The sequence below is a fragment of the Mirounga leonina genome, unplaced genomic scaffold, assembly GCF_011800145.1.
Source record: "Mirounga leonina isolate KUSES-001 unplaced genomic scaffold, KU_Mleo_1.0 Mir_53, whole genome shotgun sequence".
NCBI classification, from domain to species: domain Eukaryota; kingdom Metazoa; phylum Chordata; class Mammalia; order Carnivora; family Phocidae; genus Mirounga; species Mirounga leonina.
Window position 1 is genome coordinate 44,157,189 of NW_023270807.1, and position 22,327 is coordinate 44,179,515.

Genomic DNA, 22,327 nt, shown 5'->3' on the forward strand with positions numbered 1-22,327 from the left:
TTCATCAAGATAAAAAGCTTCTGCACAGCAAAGGAAACAGTCAGCAAAACAAAGAGGCAACCCACAGAATGGGAGAAGTATTTGCAAATGACACTACAGATAAAGGGCTGGTATCCAAGATCTATAAAGAACTTCTCAAACTCAACACCCAAAAAACAAATAATCAAGTCAAAAAGTGGGCAGAAGAGATGAACAGACACTTCTCTGAAGAAGACATACAAATGGCTAACAGACACATGAAAAAATGTTCATCATCATTAGTCATCAGGGAAATCCAAATCAAAACCACATTGAGATACCACCTTACACCGGTTAGAATGGAAAAAATGGACAGGGAAAGAAACAACAAATGTTGGAGAGGTTGTGGAGAAAGGGGAACTCTCTTACACTGTTGGTGGGAATGGAAGTTGGTACAGCCACTTTGGAAAACAGTGTGGAGGTTCCTCAAAAATTTAAAAATAGAGCTACCCTATGACCCAGCAATTGCACTACTGGGTATTTACCCCAAAGACACCGATGTAGTGAAAAGAAGGGCCATATGCACCCCAATGTTCATAGCAGCAATGTTCGCAATAGCCAAACTGTGGAAAGAGCTGAGATGCCCTTCAACAGATGAATGGATAAAGAAGATGTGGTCCATTTATACAATAGAATATTACTCAGCCATTAGAAAGGATGAATACCCAACTTTTACCTCCGCAATGATGGGCCTGGAGGAGATTATGCTAAGTGAAATAAGTCAAGCAGAGAAAGTCAATTATCATAGGGTTTCACTTACTTGTGGAACATAAGGAATAGCATGGAGGACATTAGGAGAAGGAAGGGAAAAATTGGGAGTGGGGGGGAATTGGAGGGAGAAATGAACCATGAGAGACTATGGACCTGAGAAACAAACAGGGTGTTGGAGGGGAGGGGGGAAGGGGGAATGGTTAGCCCAGTGATGGGTATTAAGGAGGGCACGTACTGCATGGAGCACTGGGTGTTATATGAAAACAATGCATCGTGGATTACCACATCAAAAACCAATGATGTACTGTATGGTGACTAACATAACATATTAAAATTAAAAAAAAAAAAAGGGCACGTATTGAATGGAGCACTGGGTGTTACACACAAACAATGAATCATGGAACACTACATCAAAAACTAATGATGTAATGTATGTGATTAACATAACATAATAAAATAAAACTAAATTAAAAAAAAAGAATTATACCAATTTGGATTTGTACTTGCTTTGCCTGTTTCCCCGCAATCACCCTTACTAGACATTATCATTCTTTATCGTTCCCAATCTGACAGGCAACAGAATAGCACCTCATCAAAAAACGGTATTTATTTGATGTGAGACAACATATTTTCAATATTTATTGGCCATTTTTCTATTTTTCTTTGGTGAACTGCTTATTCATATTTTTTGCATATCTTTTCTATGGTGGTTGACTATATTGTTAATTTCTCAAGAAAGTATAGAAACATTTAACAAGATTTATCTTTATTTACTAATTGCAGATATATGCCAATTCTATCAAATGGACAAGGCAGTATACAAGCATGTGTGTCTACAGCCAACACACCATAACTCTATATAGGCAAAGACCCAAACATAAACATAATATGGCTTAAAAAAAATTTTTTTTAAAGTAGATCATAATCATCACCATTTACCCAGTAAATTCATCTAACAGGAACATGACTTTTTTTTTATACCTGTCTTTTTATTTCTAATTACCACAAACCAAGATAAAGCATTAAAGAAAGCACAATTTATCAATGAATTAAAAGTGACCCATTTATATTTTAATCTAAAAAAATTAAAAGTGAAGAAAAAATACATACTGTATAGGATAAAGTAAAACTAAGATTTTTAAAAATCTCTTTAGTATTAATGAAACCCCAAATTCCCAAATTTCTCATTATAAATATATACCTTGTGAATCCTTCGAATTAAGACAGATGCAAAAAACCGTAATGTAATTCTCAGTTCATCAACAAAGGACTCATCATCTGTTACATCCCTTCAATTAAGGAGAAAAGCAAGCATTTAAAAGCTCAGAGAAATACACAGCTACTCCTTCTAGAAACCAAGGAAAGTTTAGAACTTCCTCTTCTTTTTCATTTATTTATCCTATTTTTCTTTGCTTTTTTAACAAATAATGCATTACATTACAGAATTAAAAATAAAAATGTACAAAGAAAAAATAAACATCTCCCATAATTCTAGTACCAAGACATAATCATTATTAACTAAATTGTAGTATATATTTCCCTGTAGACAACCACATGTACAAAGTCGTATTTTTACAATACTCCAATCATTTTCTAAGCATTATCAAAGAAATTTCTAAGAAATAAAGAATAATTTCAGAGGAGTAACAAATTAATACATCTTAAATTAGTTTAATATATTTATAGTTAATAATATAAACTAATTCTAAAAGGTAAAAAAAATATGTGTTCTACTTGAGAAAGAAAATAAGCTGAAACTCAAACATTTTTAAACAGAAATTTTGACAACCTTCTTCTGAGGAGTTACTTTTTATTTTCCTGAAGTCTTGAGGTCCTAGAAGAATTAGGACACTTCCCCAATCAAAGCAAGCAAGAAAGGTATATATAATGATGATATCCTGAATTTGAAGATGGTACTATTAAATCCCTTGGCAGAATAAAGAAGATAATTGTATCAACCAAGCCTCCCACTATTAATCCCAAGGAAGTGACTATTTCAGCATCAATAACTACACTGAGGAGAAAATACATACTTTATCATTTAGAAATACAGCCAGCTCTTATGAAGAGTCAGAACATGGGTGGGGGTGGGGGGAGTCTTCACAAGAGGATTCATTTTAGAAAAAGACTTACTATCAGCTTTACTTAAATGGCAAATGCCCCATATTTAAGACAGAATCCAACATAAAAATATTAATTTTCATAGCTTTTCAGGAATATATGGCATATAAACTGGATATTAAGTTTAATAATATAGAGCATCTCATCTACTAGCATTTTTTTTTTCTTTTTAAAGATTTACTTATTTGACAGAGAGAGACACAGCGAGAGAGGGAACACAAGCAGGGGGAGTGGGAGAGGGAGAAGCAGGCTTCCCACCGAGCAGGGAGCCCGATGTGGGGCTCAATGCGGGGCTCAATCCCAGGACCCTGGGATCAAGACCTGAGCCGAAGGCAGATGCTTAACGACTGTGCCACCCAGGCGCCCCATCTACTAGCATTTTTTAATGAGAAAATTCAAAATATATAAAATTAGGATATATGCCATTAAATATTACATCTATAAGTCATATAGGTGTAAGTGTTCAAATATGTAACTAAATACATGATGGTTTTGTAAGAAAACATTTATTTATTAAATATATATCTTAATTTCTGATTCTCAAACTAGATTAATTTTACAGATCTAAACTATTTTCTATATCCTGCAAAGCAAAGGACACTTGTATATCCATAGCAGATACTAAAAATAAAGTTACTTTGGAAAAAACATTAATATTCTAGGAAAATTCTATTAAAATTATCTTTCAATTTAGTGAAACATCTGAATATAAACTTTCCTCTAAATGTACAATTATTTCAAATGTAAAAAGTGCATATAAAATATCAAATTGGGGTGCCTGGGTGGCTCAGTCGGTTGGGCATCTGCCTTTGGCTCAGGTCATGATCTCGAGGTCCTGGGATCAAGCCCCACATCGGGCTTCCCTACTCAGTGAGGAGTCTCTTCTCCCTCTTCCTCTGCCCCTCTCTTCCCACTCCCCACTTGTGCTCTCTGCTCTCTCTCTCAAATAAATGAATGGAATCTTTAAAAGAAACAACAAAGGACCATGGAATGCTTCCCAAATCACTTTAAAAAATAAAATTAAATTAAAAAATAAAATAAAAAATTAAATCACTCCATTTAGGAGTGATGAGGAATTCTCTAAGTTAATTTTCTTTCAAAAAGCAGTCAAGGTTTTTTCTTCTTTGCTATCACTAAACTGTTAAATGATTGCCTAGATCTATGGTTCTTACTAGGGCCAATTATGCCTCTCAGGTTACATATGGCAATCTCTGAAGATACTTTTGGTGGTCACAAATAAAAGGATGAGGGGGTGCTACTAGTATCTCATGTGAAAAGGCCAGGGGTTCTACTAAATATCCTATAATGCACAGGACAGCCCCCCACAACAAAGAATTACTTGGCCTAAAACGTCAATAGTGTCAAAGCTGAGAAATCCTGGCCACTGTTGGTAACACAATTTCATTAGCACACTTAATTATATTCACTAAAGAAAAAAGGTCTTATAGAGAGAACATACCTGTACCATGGATAAACAAAGTTTTCCAACACTAATTCAAGAACCTGCATAAAAATTAGTTTTTAAAGAAAAATCAGATTAATTAACTAATTCTAGGAAAATAAGCCATACTACCAAGTAATATATATTACCAAGAACCAATTTTATTATCCCAAATATTGACATCTAATATCATACTTTCACATGACATACATTGTCAACCTTACATGTTTTTTGTGATGATCAAAAGGAACATGAGAAAACACTTTGAAAACCATAAAACTCCATAAAAAGAAACAATACTGTTAGAATGACATACACACATTTATAAACATTCCCACAATTAAAAAAACAAACCAACTTAAATTGTTCCTGACTCTGAAGTTGCACTGAACTAAAAGTTCTATGGAAAGAAGGAAAATAATAGATTAGTCTTTTGAATTCCTAACTCTCTCTACAAATCAGTATTCCCAGAATAAAATGAAGAAACAAGTAGGTCAGACTTACATAAGGGGTCAAAATTAGCTATCAGTGATTGCTTTTGAAGGGACAATAGAGACTAAAAGGGAGTATGAGGGGGGACTTCTGGGATGCTAATAATGCTTTGTTTCTTGATCTGGGTGCTGGTTATACAGATATGTTCACTTCGTGAAAATTTTAGCTGTAAATTAAAAATCAGTATATAAATTGTAAGTGAAAAAGTAACAAAACAAAAGAAACGCTGGGTGTTAAACTTTCCATTTCTTTTTTTTTTTTTTTAAGATTTTATTTATTTATTTATTTGAGAGAGAGAGAGAGAGAAACAGCATGAGAGGGGATAGGGTCAGAGGGAGAAGCAGGCTCCCCGCCGAGCCGGGAGCCTGATGCAGGACTCGATCCCAGGACTCCGGGATCATGACCTGAGCCGAAGGAAGTCGCTTAACCAACTGAGCCACCCAGGCGCCCAAACTTTCCATTTCTTAACTCTGAGTGCAGCATTATGTTAATTTTTAAAAAGACTTGCAACAGTGGGCAGTAACTTTCAAAAGCAGTAGGGAGAGAATGAACAAAGGTATCTAATCTGACTATATGCCTATATTCCTTCTCTGGCAGCAGCAAGGAAGGTTGTAGATTCTCTAAATATTAAGGCAAGATTTGGTTTTTTATTAGAAAAACTAAGCACTAGTGATACAAGTTGGGAAGGTAAGATACAGAGAAACAGGGATATGACACAGAAAGGAGACTAGAAAATTTATCATTAAATAATATTTGGTCTTACTTTAATCCCCACATCCAATCACCAAATATTACTGATTTTACATCCTAAGTAGCTCTTTTCTATAGCTCCACTGTTCAGTCCTTATCTTCTCACCCCTATATTGTAGCAAGAGCCTCTAAACTAGAATCCCTCCTTCCAAACTAGCTCCCGTCCATCCTCCACAGAGCTGCCAAATTAATCTAAAACATATATTCGAACACATCATTCCCCTGCATAAAATCCTCAATTTATCAAACCACAATATATCAGAGTAAGAAAAGTGGAGCTACACTGGTTTTGAAGGGGTGGAAGAAAGCTGCCTGTTAGCAGCTCTGACCATTTACTTCCTTTTCACTTCCCATTGTATCCTATGAGTCACATCTGAAAACTCCAGCTACACACTTCAAAAATCAGTGGCTTCTATGATCAATTAAACTCCTTCAGCAAGGCCCTTTAAGTCTTTTTATGATCAGATTTCTAAAGAGCCATATAAAAACTGGTTAAGAACTAAGTCAGACCCAATTTTTAAAGTAAGTTCTGCTACCAGCCAGTGATGAACTTAAGAAAATTAAAATCCTCTAAAGCCCAGTTTTGGTAAAATCAATAATAGCACCTACTTTATAGGTTGTATGATTCCAGAAAATAACGTACAGTAATTAGTACAGTGCCTAATACAGCAAGTAACCAATAAATATTAGCTACTAGAATACAGTCTCTTCAATGTCCACATCCTTCCTCACATTTTGCTTCCAGCTTACTGAACACCTTATTCAAAGCCTCCCTTTCCTTTCAAAAGCTCTTCCCAAACCCTGAAATACCCTTTCTCACACTATCAGTCTGGCAAACTTGTAGTCATACTTTCTGATTGCCCCTCTCAACAGTTATGCATTTCTTCCTCTGTACTAATAATATACACTGTACATTTCTTCCATTATTGCCTGTATTCACACCATATTGTATTTACCTATTTATATGTCTACCTCCTCTCCTAGACTCAAGTTCCTAGAAGAAAGGAACCATATCTTATTCCTCCTTTTATTCCTGGGGCCTAGTCCAGTTCCTGACTATAGTGAGATCTCAAAAAATTCTTTAAATGTTGGAGCTAATATTTACTGAAAACCAATATGAGCCAGGCAGTAGGCCAAGAGCTTCACATAAGTTCTTTTTTTTTTTTTTTTAAGAAATGGATGAAGTGTCAAAGACCCACAAATAGTACTCTTACTAGAGGTCTTCTCTTCAGCAGATCTCAAATCAGCACTCTAATAGAAATGTAATGTGAGCTACATACCTAATCTTACATTTTCTAGTAGCTACATTTTTAAAAAGTAAAAAGGAAACAGGTGAAATTAATTTTATGATATATTTTATTTAACCCAATATATCCAAAATATTATCATTTCAACATGTAATCAATAAAATACATAATAGGATATTTTACATTCCTTTTATCTTACTAAATCCTCAAAATCACATCTCAATTTGGACTGACACATTTCCAAATATTTATGAACAGCCACATGCGGACAGTGGCTACCATACTGGATAGCATAGTCTTAAATCAAGGAATCTTGAAGATGAAAATGAGGAAGAAAAAAGAAGAAATGAAAAAAAAAAAGTGCCAAAAGTCTGGTATTTATGCAGCATACTTTTACCAAAGGATACAAATTGGGAAAAAAAGATAACGAGGCAGGATTCAGATGCCTAATGCTATTCTTCAATTAATTAGCATTCAATTTAATTCAGTATATGTCTACCAACTACCAACAACATATCTGGCACCATACTTGGTGCTGGGAACAAATTAGACCCCATTTACTGCCTTCAAGGACTTGACTCCTTTCTTAGATCAATGGGGAAAACAAGTGTCTAAAAGAAATAACTAAAATATATATGCTACCAAAAGAGTACATATAAAATGTGACTGTAACAAAGATAAGGGAGCATGCTTTCTATTCCTACATTACAGGGAAACAGTGAAAAGTATCCCACTCTCTGCTCTACCCTCCAGCAAGTGTCAAAACTGGGATAATTCAGCAGGACATACTTGCTCCTTCTAGCTCAGGGCTCCTTTTGGAACTACAAAATGGTATTACCCTACCATAAAGATGACTATTGTTATAAGAATTAAGCAATATCTAGGTAAAACAGTGCTGTCTTCGGCAAAAATGTTCACTTAAATTAGACATGGGATCCAAAAACATTTCTATCTTACCATCTGAGTCACATATTTCATAATAATCAACTACTTAGTTAAGAACTAATTAGATGGCATATATTAAGATGTTCCACAATTAAATTTCCATTGGTATTTAATATTTCTGCTTGAGTATATTTGGCAATGTTAATTAAATCAATTACCTCTGAGAGAGATGCATCAACCTTGGAAGAAATTTTCAGATCTAGCCACGGCTGGTAGTTTTCAAGTAGTAAGGAAGGCCTAAATAGAAAATCATACAATTAAACTGCCTGAAATCCAAAATGTAATTGGAAGGATCAACAAATAAAAAATGTTTAACTTACCTATGCCGTTTACATTTCACTTTACCGCAAACAGCACAACTACGACCTTGAGGAAATAATTCTTGAAGTCCTAACTGCTAAAAAAGGGAAATGGGGAAGGGGAGAGATTTGTCTTAGTTTACACATAATCTTTACCGAAGAGAATCAACTTTTCAAAAGTTTATTAATCAATGTATAAATTCAGAGAATATTTTTTAAATTATTATTTGTCTGCAGTAACACTGAAACCATGCTTTGTAGTAACTACTACTGGCTAAACTGCCAAATAAGAGAGAAAAAATACCCAACTTTGGGAACGTCTGTTTTAATTTATTGTCCTCATAGTTAATATGCAGTTAGAGGACACTCTAAAATTATGGATCCCAACTTTTTGAGAAGTATTTTCTTTTTATAGCTCCTTGTAGAGCTGTATACCTTAAAAATATACACATATGTAAATTTCACTTCAAATCATGTTCTGATGTCTTCCATTATTAAATGACAGCAGATGGGTTTTTTTAAATCACTGCATTAATATGCTTTCAGTAATATCAAACAGCATAGGTAATATATACTGACTCTTTTCAAAATAAGAACACATAGGGCGCCTGGGTGCTCAGTTGGTTAAGCGACTGCCTTCGGCTCAGGTCATGATCCTGGAGTCCCTGGATGAGTCCCGCATCGGGCTCCCTGCTCAGCAGGGAGTCTGCTTCTCCCTCTGACCCTCCCGACCCTCCCCCCTCTCATGTGCTCTCTCTCTCAGTCTCTCCCTCTCAAATAAATAAATAAAATCTTTAAAAAAAAAAAAAAGAAGAACACATAAATTTTACCTTGGGTTTGTATTTTATTGTGAAGAATATATTTGGTAAGAGAGAATCCGGTCCCAATGAGCAATAGAATGTAACAACTCCAGCAACAAATGACCAGAAGATCATTAAAACATGAAGATACCTTAGAAATAAATGAAAATAATTATTACAACCAAAAAAAGTATAAAATTAAAGTTGTCCCTTCATTGATTTGACAAGTATTTATTAAGCACCTACCATATCAGACTGAAGACAGATCTCCAATCATGATGTCTGTGATGTATTTATTTAACTATAAGGATCACAGAAAGCATGCTATCAAATGTATACTTCATTTAAAGTATAAGGAGGTATAAATTCTCAATATTTTACAATTTGGTACCTAGGTTGTTATGTTTGACTAGCTATACTATATTCTTCCAAAATACCTTCCAATGATATTATAGTATTCATACCCCATCAAAATTCTGATTATCTTTCATTAAATCAAAAAAAAAAAAAAACTTTACTGAGTACCTATTATTTTGTGCCACCCAATACTAGGCTCTGGGGATACAGTCAGGAACAGCATTGCCATGTTCTCTATATGCATGGAAAACATGGTCTGCTAGGTAAGTAAATGAGTACAATACAGTGTGATCATGTGTCTATATTATGACAGAGAAAGCATACATGATATTGGAACACCTCAGGCAGAACATACGATCCAAATTTAAAAGGACAGAAAAGCTTTTTTCAAAGAAAGCAGCTCTGTAGAAAAACTTTAAAGAGTAAGTAGGAGAAACCCAACAGAAGAGAATGGGGTAGACTAATGAGGGACTAAGGAAGAGGCAAGGGAATTCAAACTTGGGAAAACTACATGAACTAAGATCTGAGCATAACTCCAAGGAAGAAGTGGCTTTAAGATGAATCTTAAAAAAAAACAGGCAGAAGCCAGATAATATGGTGTCATAAAATAAGTCATGTTATCATGTCTCAATACAGGCAGTCCTCATATTGCACAGTCCTGATATGCACAAATTTCCATTACCACGATTTTGTGAAACACCAGTCCCCCAACAACACAGTTCAAATTCCAATTATCACATTGTGTTTATTAACTGGTAACTATATAAAGCACAAACTTTAGTGCTAGTTCTTCCATCCACAAATCACTACGTAGTGAGAAGAGAATGAAGCCAGTTGACAGAAAGAGAAAAAAGGAAGTGAAGAAAGTATCAGTTGTATTTTAAATCCAGGTTCTATGTGTCTCTGAGGCCTAGCTACACTCCAGTTCCTTCTATACTTAAGTAACCTTCCAATGATTCCACGCTTTGCCAAACCTAGTGTGAGTTTAGTTTCTGTCATCTACCACTAAGAGTCTTAAGTAATACCCTGGAGGCGATGAAGATTTTTTTTTTTTAAGATTTTAGGAATTTTTAGAAGGTTTTTTTTTTTTTAAGATTTTATTTATTTATTTGACAGAGAGAGACACAGCAAGAGAGGGAACACAAGCAGGGGGAGTGGGAGAGGGAGAAGCAGGCTCCCCGCTGAGCAGGGAGCCCGATGTGGGGCTCGATCCAGGACCCTGGGATCATGACCTGAGCCAAAGGCAGATGCTTAAAAACTGAGCCACCCAGGCGCCCAGGAATTTTAGAAGTTTTAAGGAGAGTAATATTGCTAGACTTTATAATCAAAAGACCACTCTGGCTGCAATATGGAGAAGAGCCTAAACTAGAAACATGCAGACTAACTAGAAAGCTGAAATAATCTACCAGAGTCAAAGGATAGCTAGCCTATACTAGGGAAGAGACTTAAAGATAAAAAGCTGATTGTCTTGAAAACATTTAGGAGGAAGAATTAAGAGGACTAAGTTGTTGATTAATGTGAGCAGAAGGGATAGGTAAGAAATCAGTTCTCAAGGGGCGCCTGGGTGGCTCAGTTGGTTAAGCGACTGCCTTCGGCTCAGGTCATGATCCTGGAGTCCCGGGATCGAGTCCCGCATCGGACTCCCTGCTCGGCGGGGAGTCTGCTTCTCCCTCTGATCCTCCCCCTTTCATGCTCTCTGTCTCCCATTCTCTCTCTCAGATAAATAAATAAAAAATCTTTAAAAAAAAAAAAAAAAGAAAGAAAGAAATCAGTTCTCAAGAAATGGGCAGAAGACATGAACAGACATTTTTCCAAAGAAGACATCCAAATGGCCAACAGACACATGAAAAAGTGCTCCACATCGCTCGGCATCAGGGAAATCCAAATCAAAACCTCAATGAGATACCACCTCACACCAGTCAGAATGGCTAAAATTAACAAGTCAGGAAATGACAGATGTTGGCGGGGATGCGGAGAAAGGGGAACCCTCCTACACTGTTGGTGGGAATGCAAGCTGGTGCAGCCACTCTGGAAAACGGTATGGAGGTTCCTCAAAAAGTTGAAAATAGAGCTACCATACAACCCAGCAATTGCACTACTGGGTATTTACCCCAAAGATACAAAAGTAGGGATCCGAAAGGGTACGTGCACCCCGATGTTTATAGCAGCAATGCCCACAATAGCCAAACTGTGGAAAGAGCCAAGATGTCCATGGACAGATGAATGGATAAAGAAGTGGTATATATATACAATGGAATATTATGCAGCCATCAAAAGGAATGAGATCTTGCCATTTGCAACGACGTGGATGGAACTGGAGGGTATTATGTTGAGCGAAATAAGTCAAACAGAGAAAGACATGTATCATATGACCTCACTGATATGAGGAATTCTTAATCGCAGGAAACAAACTGAGGGTTGCTGGAGTGGGGGGTGGGGTGGGAAGGATGGGGTGACTGGGTGATAGACACTGGGGAGGGTATGTGCTCTGGTAAGCGCTGTGAATTGTGCAAGACTGTTGAATCTCAGATCTGTACCTCTGAAACAAATAATGCAATATATGTTAAAAAAAAAAAGAAGAAGAAGAAGGTAGCGGGAGGGGAAGAATGAAGGGGGGGAAATCGGAGGGGTAGACGAACCATGAGAGACGATGGACTCTGAAAAACAAACTGAGGGTTCTAGAGGGGAGGGGGGTGGGAGGATGGGTTAGCCTGGTGATGGGTATTGAGGAGGGCACATTCTGCATGGAGCACTGGGTGTTATGCACAAACAATGAGTCATGGAACACTACATCTAAAACTAATGATGTAATGTATGGGGATAATATAAGAATAAAAAAAATAAAAAAAAAAGAAATCAGTTTTCTTTGGGCACACTAAATTTCAAGTATCTTAAAACATGGCACGCAATTGGGGCACCTGGGTAGCTCAGCTGGTTGAGTATCTGACTCTTTCAGCTCAGATCATGATCTCAGGGTCCTGGGAGGGATAGAGCCCGGAGTCAGGCTCTTCACTCAGTGTCTGCTGAAGATTCTCTCTCTCTCCCACCCCCTCTACCCCTTCTCACGCTCGCTCACTCTCTCTCTCTCTCTCTAAAATAAATCTTAAAAAAATGGCAAATAGAAATGTTTCATGAGCAATTAAATACTGGGTAGTTTAAATCTCTGCAGAGAATATGAGCTAAGTAAAAAAGTTTGGGGATTATCACAAAAAGATCACTGAAGTCATGGGAGTAAATGAAATGACCAGGGAGGAGCTGCAGAATGAAAAAAGAAGAGACATTTAAGAAATAAGCAGAGCAAGAGAAATTTATAAAGGAATCTAATTAATTAGAAGAGCTGGGAGAAAAAAAAAAGAATCAAGTCATAGGGGCGCCTGCGTGGCTTGGACAGTTAAACATGTGCCTTCAGCTCAGGTCACGATCCCAGGGTCCTGGGATCTAGCCCCGCATCAGACTCCCTGCTCAATGGAGCCTGCTTCTCCCTCTCCCTCTGCCTCTCCCCCTGCCCGCTCATGCCCTCTCTTTCTCTCTCTCTCTCCCTATCTCAAATAAAGAAAATATTTTTTTAAGATTTTATTTGAAAAAGATTTTATTTATTTATTTGACAGAGAGAGAGACACACAGAGAGAGAGGGAACACAAGCGGGGGAGTGGGAGAGGGAGAAGCAGGCTTCCCGCTGAGCAGGGAGCCGGAAGCAGGGCTCGATCCCAGAACCCTGGGATCATGACCTGAGCCAAAGGCAGATGTTTAACAACTGAGCCACCCACGCGCCCCAAATAAATAAAATCTTAAAAAAAAAAAAAAAAAAAAAAAATCAAGTCATAAAGGTTGTCAAAGTAAAAAAAAAAAAAAAAAAATTCAACAGGGATGAAGTAGTTAACCCAATCAAATATTTTAAAATTTAAGTGAGAATGAGAAGTTTTAGCAACAAAAAAAGGCACTGATGAACCAGCAAAAGCAGTTAGCAGAATGCCAAAGGAATGCAGTGGATTAAAGAGTGAAATGAAGGTAAAAAAGTGAAATTGGGGGATGCCTAGGTGGCTAAGTCAGTTAAGCATCGGACTCTTGGTTTTGGCTCAGGTCATGATCTCAGGGTCATGAAATCGAGTCGTCCCATGTCAGGCTTCGCACTCAGCAGGGAGTCTGCTTGAGATTCTCTTTTTCCCTCTCTCTGCCCCTCCCCCACTAAAAGAGGTGAATTGGTAAATGTGGATAATTCTCTTTTTAAAGGAAGAGCAGGCTAAGGTTGTGCCTGGAGAGAGATAATGACTGAAAATGTTTAGTAAAACCTAATCATATTTAAAGGTTGACAGGATATTAGGAGATAAGAGAAAAAGACATAGGAGAAGAGCTAATTGAATTAATAATGTCCTAGAGAAAATAGCAGTAGTTGGGATTCAGAACCTAAACAGAAGAAAAATTATACGAGGGAGAGATAACTCTTCCCAAATACCAGAGAGAAAGAATAAATGGATGAGAATGCACTTATCCTATAGATTCAGTAGTGAGGATTAAAAGCAATATGATGTCCTTTAAGTGAAACAGGAAATGCTGAGAGAGAAAGGCAAATGTGGCAATATCAGAAGTTCTAGCAGATTGGGGAAGTTCTGAAAGAGCTGCTGGGCAGAAGTAAAGAAAAGAGTATTCTGAGGAGCTGCTGGGGAGTTAAATTTACAGGTCTGGGATTTTCTCTAGCATCATTCAGTAACCAGGATATAAACACTAAAAAAGCAAACAGCATCACTGATCCAAGATTTGAATTTTGTCAGGTGAGTGCGATAGAAGGGAGTTAAGGATACTGGCAATAGAGTAGTTGAAGTGATGGACCATGGATTCTAAGCTAGACCAACTCTACACTGCATAGGAAAGTAAAAACAGAGGAGAAGAAATAGAAAGAAAAGGAGTCAGGAGGCTGAGAAGTCAAGGAGCAGGTACAGTGTGACTGACTGACTGACTGAGAGAAGCAGCCGGTCAGCAAGTGGGATACTTGCTTTTTAAGATTTCAGAGGTAGAGTTCTTTCTGGTGATAACAAGGGCTACCATATGTTGATCCAAGTGGGAAGCTAAAGAGGAATCACCTCACAATAGAATATTTATTTGGTGGGTTATTCACACAAGCACTGAAGTCACCTAGAATGATGACAGGATTTAAAATGGAGAGAAAGTCTATAAGCCACAAAACAAAGTCATCTATAGATGAGCACAAATGACCTGGAGATTGATATCAATGAGAAAACAGACAAATGGCATAGGTTTCAAAGGAGTAAAGGACTTCTGCTTCCTCGACAGAATGACTGGTACCAGACTTGCCTTCCCACCATAAACAACTATAAAACAGGATGGCTCAGTCAGTTAAGCGGCTGCCTTCAGCTCAGGTCATGATCCCAGCGTCCTGGGATTGAGCCCCGCATCGGGCTCCCTGCTCAGCCGGAAGCCTGCTTCTCCCTCTGTCTGCCATTCCCCCTGCTTGTGCTCTCACACACTCTCTCTCTCTCTCTGATTGAAAACAAAAAAATAAACAAAAAAACATACACAGTAACTATTTCCAGGCACCGGACAATAGGTAATACAGGACTATAATTTTTAAGAGAAAGGAAGCACACAATTGAGTTCCACATCCATCCCAGTTCTCCGACTGACGACAATTTACCAAATGCAGTATGGAATAGAAAGGATTACAGAAGACCTGGGAGTTCAGAATTGGAAATATACAGCACCAAGTAGTAAGAAGAGGTGAAGATGGATGATTAGAGGTGCTTACCTATTACAGACAGTGACCAAGTAAATATAAAAGCTGTGAGACAAAGGCTGAGGCACCAAACCAGATGAATTGCCTGGTCTTACTGTTACGTGCAGAACAAAATAAAAACCCCTTAAACCTTTACGGTCCCTTTTGATCTGGCCCCAGTTCACTTTTCTACTCTTATTTCTTCCCATTCCTTTTTTTTTTTTTTTTTTTTTAATAATCTCTACACCAAGCATGGGGCTTGAACTCACAACTCGCAGGCTCTAATGACTAAGCCAGCCAGGCACCTCTCTTCTCATTCCTGTATACAAAACTTCACTCCAACCAAAATAGCATACTTGACATCAAGCTTTTAAAAAAAACCTTATACTTGGAAACTAACTCAAATTATAGAGGTATTTCAGAGAGGAAATTATCAAATTCCTGTTCACAGCTGCTTACCAAAATTCATTTTGACCCAGACAGACATGACTCAGAATTCAGAATTTTTAGGATTTTTGAACAGTTATATAGTACATATTTCATACATAATTTAACACTCCCAATGAGATCTAATGCAGTACTCCATAATTAGATATTAACATTTCTGCAGCAAAACATAAAAGCAATAAGAAATAATTAAGTCAGAAATAAAGACTATAAATAGGGGCGCCTGGGTGGCTCAGTCAGTTAAGCATCTGCCTTCAGCTTGGGTCACGATCTCAGCATCCTGGGACTGAGCCCCACATCAGGCTCCCTGCTCAGTGGGGAACCTGCTTCTCCCTCTCCTTCTGCCTGCCACTCCCCCTCCTTGTGCTCTCTCTTTCTCTCTGTCAAATAAATAAATAAAATCTTAAAAAGAAAGACTATAAATAGTCTCATGTCTATTCAGGTCAGGTTTTGTCATCAAATGTAATTGGTACAAACTTAAGGGAAAAGTTACTTCTTCAGAGCTTTTGATTTCAGAATTACAGATTAGGAATTGTAGACCTGTAGATCAAATGACAGACCTTAGACTGAATGACAATAAATACTACATGCAATACATGTGGGCTTTAACTAAGGCAAGCAATAACTAAGGTATTATTTAAGAAGAAAATCTATATCCTTAAATGCATTAATCCAGTGGTTCTCAACCAAGGGTGTTTTGCCCCACAGGCGGCATTTGGCAGTATATGCAGACATTTTTGATTGTCACCGTGGAGAGGGGGAAAGGGAAAGTGCACTACTGCCATCAAGTAAGTAGCTAGAGACCAAGACTGCTGCTGCTAAATATCCTACAATGCACAGGCCAGCCCCTCACAACAAAAAATTATCTAACCCAAGTTATCAATAGTGCTGAGATTGAGAAACCCTGCATCAATCAGAGACAAATACTAAAACCAGGAAGCTAAGCATTCAGAAAGCTGGAGAAGAAAACAGGATCCAAACACATAAAAAGGAAGGAAACAATAAAGAATAGAAATCAATAAAGCAAACAACAATGACAAGAGGAAATAACAAATATAAGCTCGGTTTTTGAAAAATTAATAAAATAAGCAAAGCTCTAATTGGATTTATCCTCCTTTTCCAATTTGAGCTGTACTTTACTGTAGCTAAACAGACCTAACAGGCGAAGTAAAGCAATTCTAGAAGAAAAAAAAAGAGAGAAAAAGAATTCAAGTTTTAAAATATACAAGGAATGAAAAAATGAGAAAATCATCATGTTGCAACCTATAATGAAGTAACTCAGGGAATAAATAAATGGTAAAACAAAAGAAGTTTGTTGGGCAAAGTATTAGCTGTCACTACCCAAATCCACAAAAAGTAAGGCAACTCCATCTTATGTAGAATTATCCTCTCATGTGATACAATAAGATGAACAGAGCATCTTCAAAGTATTCTTGCACACACACAAAAATTTAAATCTAATCAAATTTATAAATCGAACACCCTGTCCACAAAAAATATGCAGGTAAGGATAAAAAAAAACAAGACACCATGAGGAACCTAACAGCTAAAGTGTGAACAAATGACCCAGTTTCTTCAAGTCAATGGTGGGGAGAGGGGAGAGACGCAGGTAAGGAGGAATGTTCTAGATCCAGGTAAACAAACTATGGCTTGTGGGCCAAATGCCACCTGCTTTGGTATGGCTCTCAAGCTAAGAGAGGTTTTTACATTTTTTAAGGGTTCTTTGAAAAGAAAAAAAAAAAAAAAAGAATATGGAACAGAGACCTGATGCAGCCCAAAGTCTAAGATATTTACTATCTGACACTTAATAGAAAAATTTTTGCCAACTCTGACTCTAAATTAGAAGAGATTTACAAAAGCTTAAGAGATGTAGCTCCCACATACAATGAGTGGACCTATTTTAGATCCTGATTAGTATAGATACACTACAAATTTTTACACAATTAGGAAAATTTGATTATGGACTTGTTATTAGATGACATTAACCAACTACTGTTAATTTTTTAAGGTTATGGCTTTGTGTAGAAGTGATTTTTAAAATGGAGGAAGATTAGATATTTTTCAAATATGTAAAATATTGATGGTTGTTGAGGCTGAGTGATGGGTGCTTAGAAGTTCCTTGTACTCTCTCTTTTCTATGTATGCTTGGAAATTTTCATAATCAAGAGCTAATAAAAAAGACAAGGTTTTAGCAAGACAGATCAAGGAATAAAAGAAAAAGAGAGAATACAAATATACAAAATACAGAATGAAGAAGAAATAATGACAGCTAAAACTGAAATGAAAAATTAAACTATGAACAACTAGTTCATAAACTGGATAACCTACAGGACATAAATTTTTGGAAAAAGACAAAAATGCTAGAAATTAGTAAGTGAAGAACTAGATAACTTATATAGACCAATTATCATTACAGGAATTAAAATAGTAATCAGAGACATGGCTGGGACAGGGGGGGAAAGACCCTGGCCCAAATGGTTTTACCAAACTGTAATGAGACAGATAATCCCTATCCTATATAGATGACTTCAGGGAAAAAAAAAAAGAGAGAGAGAGAGAGAGAAAAGCTGCTAATTTAAAAGGACTAACATAATTTTATTTATTTTTTAATGTATTTTTTTTTTAAGATTTTATTTATTTGACAGAGAGAGACACAGCGAGAGAGAGAACACAAGCAGGGGTAGTGGGAGAGGGAGAAGCAGGTTTCCTGCTGAGCAGGGAGCCCAATGCGGGGCTCGATCCCAGGATCCCGAGATCATGACCTGAGCCGAAGGCAGACGCTTAACGACTGAGCCACCCAGGCACCCCAGGACTAATATAATTTTAATTCCCAAATCAGATAAAGACAATATAAGAAAATCATTAGGTCTATTTTACTTATGAAATACTTAGTAAAATATTAGTTAACTAAAACTAGCAGCGTATCATAAAATAAAAAATAATACATCATAAGAAAAGTGTGTTTTTAAATAGCTCATTATCTTTAAATCTACACCATCATAGACTAAAGGAGAAAAAAAAAATCAAAACAATGATATCTCTTGATCTAACAATGAGTTCACAGAGAACAGAGAGGAAAAAGAACATACCCACAACACTACAGACTATAAAAAACTCCACAGGGGCGCCTGGGGTGGCTCAGTCATTAAGCCTCTGCCTTCAGCTCAGGTCATGATCCCAGGGTCCTGGGATCAAGCATCAGGCTCCCTGCTCAGCTGGAAGCCTGCTTCTCCCTCTCCCACTCTGCCTGCTTGTGTTCCCTCTTTCGCTGTCTCTCTCTGTCAAATAAATAAATAAAATCTTTAAAAAAATAAACAAAATAAAATAAAATAAAATAAAAAACTCCACAAAACATATGGCCCAGTTTCTTCAACAAATAAATTGCAAGGTTAAAACAAAGTGGGATGGGGCACCTGGGTGGCTCAGTTGGTTAAGCGACTTCCTTCGGCTCAGGTCATGATCCTGGAGTCCCTGGATCGAGTCCCGCATCGGGCTCCCTGCTTGCCAGGGAGTCTGCCTCTCCCTCCGACCCTCCCCGCTCTCATGTGCTCTCTCTCATTCTCTCTCTCTCAAATAAATAAATAAAATTGGGCGCCTGGGTGGCTCAGTTGGTTAAGTGACTGCCTTCGGCTCAGGTCATGATCCTGGAGTCCCTGGATCGAGTCCCGCATCGGGCTCCCTGCTCGGCAGGGAGTCTGCTTCGTCCTCTGACCCTATCCCCTCTCATGTGCTCTCTGTCTCTCTCATTCTCTCTGTCTCAAATAAATAAATAAAATCTTTAAAAAATAAAAAAAATATAAATAAATAAATAAAATTAAAAAAAAAAAACAAAGTGGGATGTATGGGGAGGGGAGGTAACTTTCAAATTAAAAGACCATATTTGGATCTTAATTTGATTAACTGTAAAAAGCCATTTACAAATAAGATTCATAATTATGGACAGAGCAATAGAAACATCATGAAGCATGTGAAAATATAGTAAAATGTTAGTGGTAAAATCTAGGCAGTACATAACTGGTCATCTATTATAAATTCATACACTGATGTATGCTTAAAAATTTTTTTATCATAAAATGATGGGGGGGAATTCTAGCAAATTCAGGGAAATATGACCATTGAATAGATATTTGATGATGTTAAGAAATTACCCTTTTCTGATGTGAAGTGGTATTATGGTTATGGAAGAAAAAAAGGACTTATCTGTTAAGAGACACATACTGGAATTTTTACTGTTTATAGATAAAATATGTCCTGCGGGATTTGCTTCAAAATAATTGGGGGGGGGGTGATATTTGACCTGAGCTGATAGTTTTTTAAGCTTGGTGACAGATACTTAACAGGTTTCATTGTACAATTCTATTTTTATTTTATGTATGTTTAAAATATTCCATAATAAACATTTTTTAAATGAATAAAAGGTGATTAAAAAGATACAAGCACAGATCTGAATGAATGGAGAGATTATTTATGTTCATGGATGAAACCTTTAAAAATAGTAAAGATATAAATTCTACCCAGATTAATTCACAAATTAATAATACTGTGGTGGTATTAAATATGACTGCAAATTCTTTGACACTCTTCACATCAAAAACAGGAATGTAATTTCCTTCCCCTTGAATAGGGGTTATAGCCTTAATAACACTACAACTAAGAGAATGTAGCAGAAGTGAAGCTACCTAACCTCCAAAACTAGGTCATAAAATGGATATGGCTTCCGGCAGGCTCCCTTTCTCAGGATGCTCACCTTTGTAAGCCAGCACCATGTTGGGGAAAAAAGACACACGCAAACGCCATATGTACAGGTTCTGGCCTATAGTCTTTCTGAGATCACAGCCAACAACCAGCATCAATTGTCACATACATAAATGAAGAAGCCAACAATTACTTTTCTAGCCCCCTGCCTCATGGTGCCCAGCTGATGATGCACAGTGAATAGAAATTAGCTATACCCACCAACTCCTGCCCAAATTACAGTTCTGTGAGCAAATGAGATGTTGTTGTTAACTTAAACCACAAATTTTGGGGATGGTTTGTTATGTGACAATATATAAACAACCAGAAACTACAATCAAAATTCCAGCTCAATCTTTTGAGAAATTTAATATATTCATTCTAAATGTATAGGGAAAATAAAGGTTTATTTACTTATTTATTTTTAGATTTATTTACTTAGTTGAGACACACAGAGAGTGCACACACAAACACACAGAGGGAGAAGCAGACTCCTCGCTGAGCAGGAAGCCTGATGCAGGGCTCGTTCCTAGGACGCTGGGATCATGACCTGAGCTGAAGGCAGATGTTTAACCTACTGAGCCACCCCGGTGTCCCGAAAATAAAGGTTTAAAAAGAGCTATGCCAACTTTGGATAAGAAGGGCCAAGAGTGAGAATTTGTCCTAGCAGATATAAAACCACACTGTGAAATATAACACTATTGTTAAAAAAAAAAATCTGGTACTGTTATAGGAAGAGAAAAATAAAGAGAAGAAACAGAACTTAGAAGTTTGGGAACAAAATATATGATATCCTAGAGTCTGTCTGTCTGTGTTCAAATTCTGGCTATGACACAATGCAAATTACCCTCTCTGAGTCTTGTTTGGTCCACTATATAATGAGGTAGTAATAATACCTAACTCAAAGTTGTTACGATGATTAAATAAGATCACAAATGTGCTTAGAATAGCCTGTCACATACTAAGTTATAAGTGTATGTAAGCCAGTTGTGGTAATTTAAAAAATAAAGAATCATCAATGAAGTAAAAAGACAACCTATGGATGAAATGTGAAAAAAATATTTGCAAACCATATATGTGATAAGGAGTTAATATCCAAAATACATAAAGAATTCATACAACTCGGGACAACCTTGCACTTCAACAGGAAGAAGCCTACTTTAGTACTCCAGCAAGGGGAAGAAATTTTTCTTGCACAGCAACAAGCCCAGCCAATAAGAATATACAACAACTCAAGCAATGAGAAACCACCACCACCCTGCATTGTCCCTTTCTTCCAATGGACTTTTCTTCAAAGCAGACCCTCCCATCTTCCTCCTTTTCTCTATTAAATTACATTCCTCTCCTTTGATCTTCAGGCTTGTCTCTGGTTTCCCATAGCAATTGCCCATTGCTCTACTATTCCTGAATAAACCCATTTTGCTGGTTAAAAAAGGAAAAAAAAGTGTGCAGAGGACCTAAATACACATTTCTCCAAAGAAGTTATATGAAATACCGACAGGTACATGAAAAGATGTTCAACATCATCACAGTCATTTAGGAAGATGCAAATTAAAACCATAATGAGATATCACCTCACACCTGTTAGAATGGCCACCATCAAAAAGGCAAGAGATAGGGGTGCCTGGGTGGCTCAGTTGGTTAAGCATCTGCCTTCGGCTCAGGTCATGATCCCAGGATCAAGCCCCACATCGGGCTCCCAGCTGAGCGGAGAGCCTGCTGCTCCCTGTTTGTGCGTGCTCTCTCTCTCTGCCAAATAAATAAATAAAATCTTTTTTAAAAAAATTAAAAGTATTTTTTAAAAAGACAGTAAATAACAAATGCTGGTACGGATGTGGAGAAAAGAGAACCCTTTTGTGCTATTGGTGGAATGTGAACTGATACAGCCACTATGGAAAACAGTTTGGAGGATTTCCAAAAAGTTGAAAATAAAACTACTATATAATTCAGCAATTCCACTTCTGGGAAAATATCCAAAGAAACAAAAACACTAACTCAAAAAGATATCTGCACCTCCGTGTTCACAGTTAACATTATTTACAACAGCCAAAATATGGAAACAACCTAAGTGTCCACTGACAAATGAATAGACAAAGAAGCTGTGCTGTGTGTGTATACATATACACACACAAAGGAATATTATTCAGCCATAAAAAATGAGGAAATCCTACCATTTGGGACAACATGGATGGACCTTAATGGCATTTTGGTAAGTGAAATAAGTCAAATAGAGAAAA

General features: G+C 37.0%; 1 protein-coding gene across 8 annotated transcripts in view; it reads right to left on the minus strand.

The window, feature by feature from the left end:
• SNX14 (sorting nexin 14) overlaps nt 1-22,327 on the minus strand; it is a 92,870-nt gene that overhangs the window by 64,960 nt on the left and 5,583 nt on the right. For 6 of the 8 annotated variants that reach the window (XM_034991268.1, XM_034991270.1, XM_034991274.1 and 3 more), the window contains exons 2-6: nt 8,855-8,975; nt 8,046-8,122; nt 7,884-7,962; nt 4,310-4,353; nt 1,931-2,018 (exon numbers count right to left, since the gene is read on the minus strand). In XM_034991268.1, coding sequence (XP_034847159.1) covers nt 1,931-2,018; nt 4,310-4,353; nt 7,884-7,962; nt 8,046-8,122; nt 8,855-8,975 — 409 coding nt within the window. The remainder of the gene's footprint in view (nt 1-1,930; nt 2,019-4,309; nt 4,354-7,883; nt 7,963-8,045; nt 8,123-8,854; nt 8,976-22,327) is intronic. The other 2 variants (XM_034991271.1, XM_034991269.1) reach the window with 1 other exon arrangement.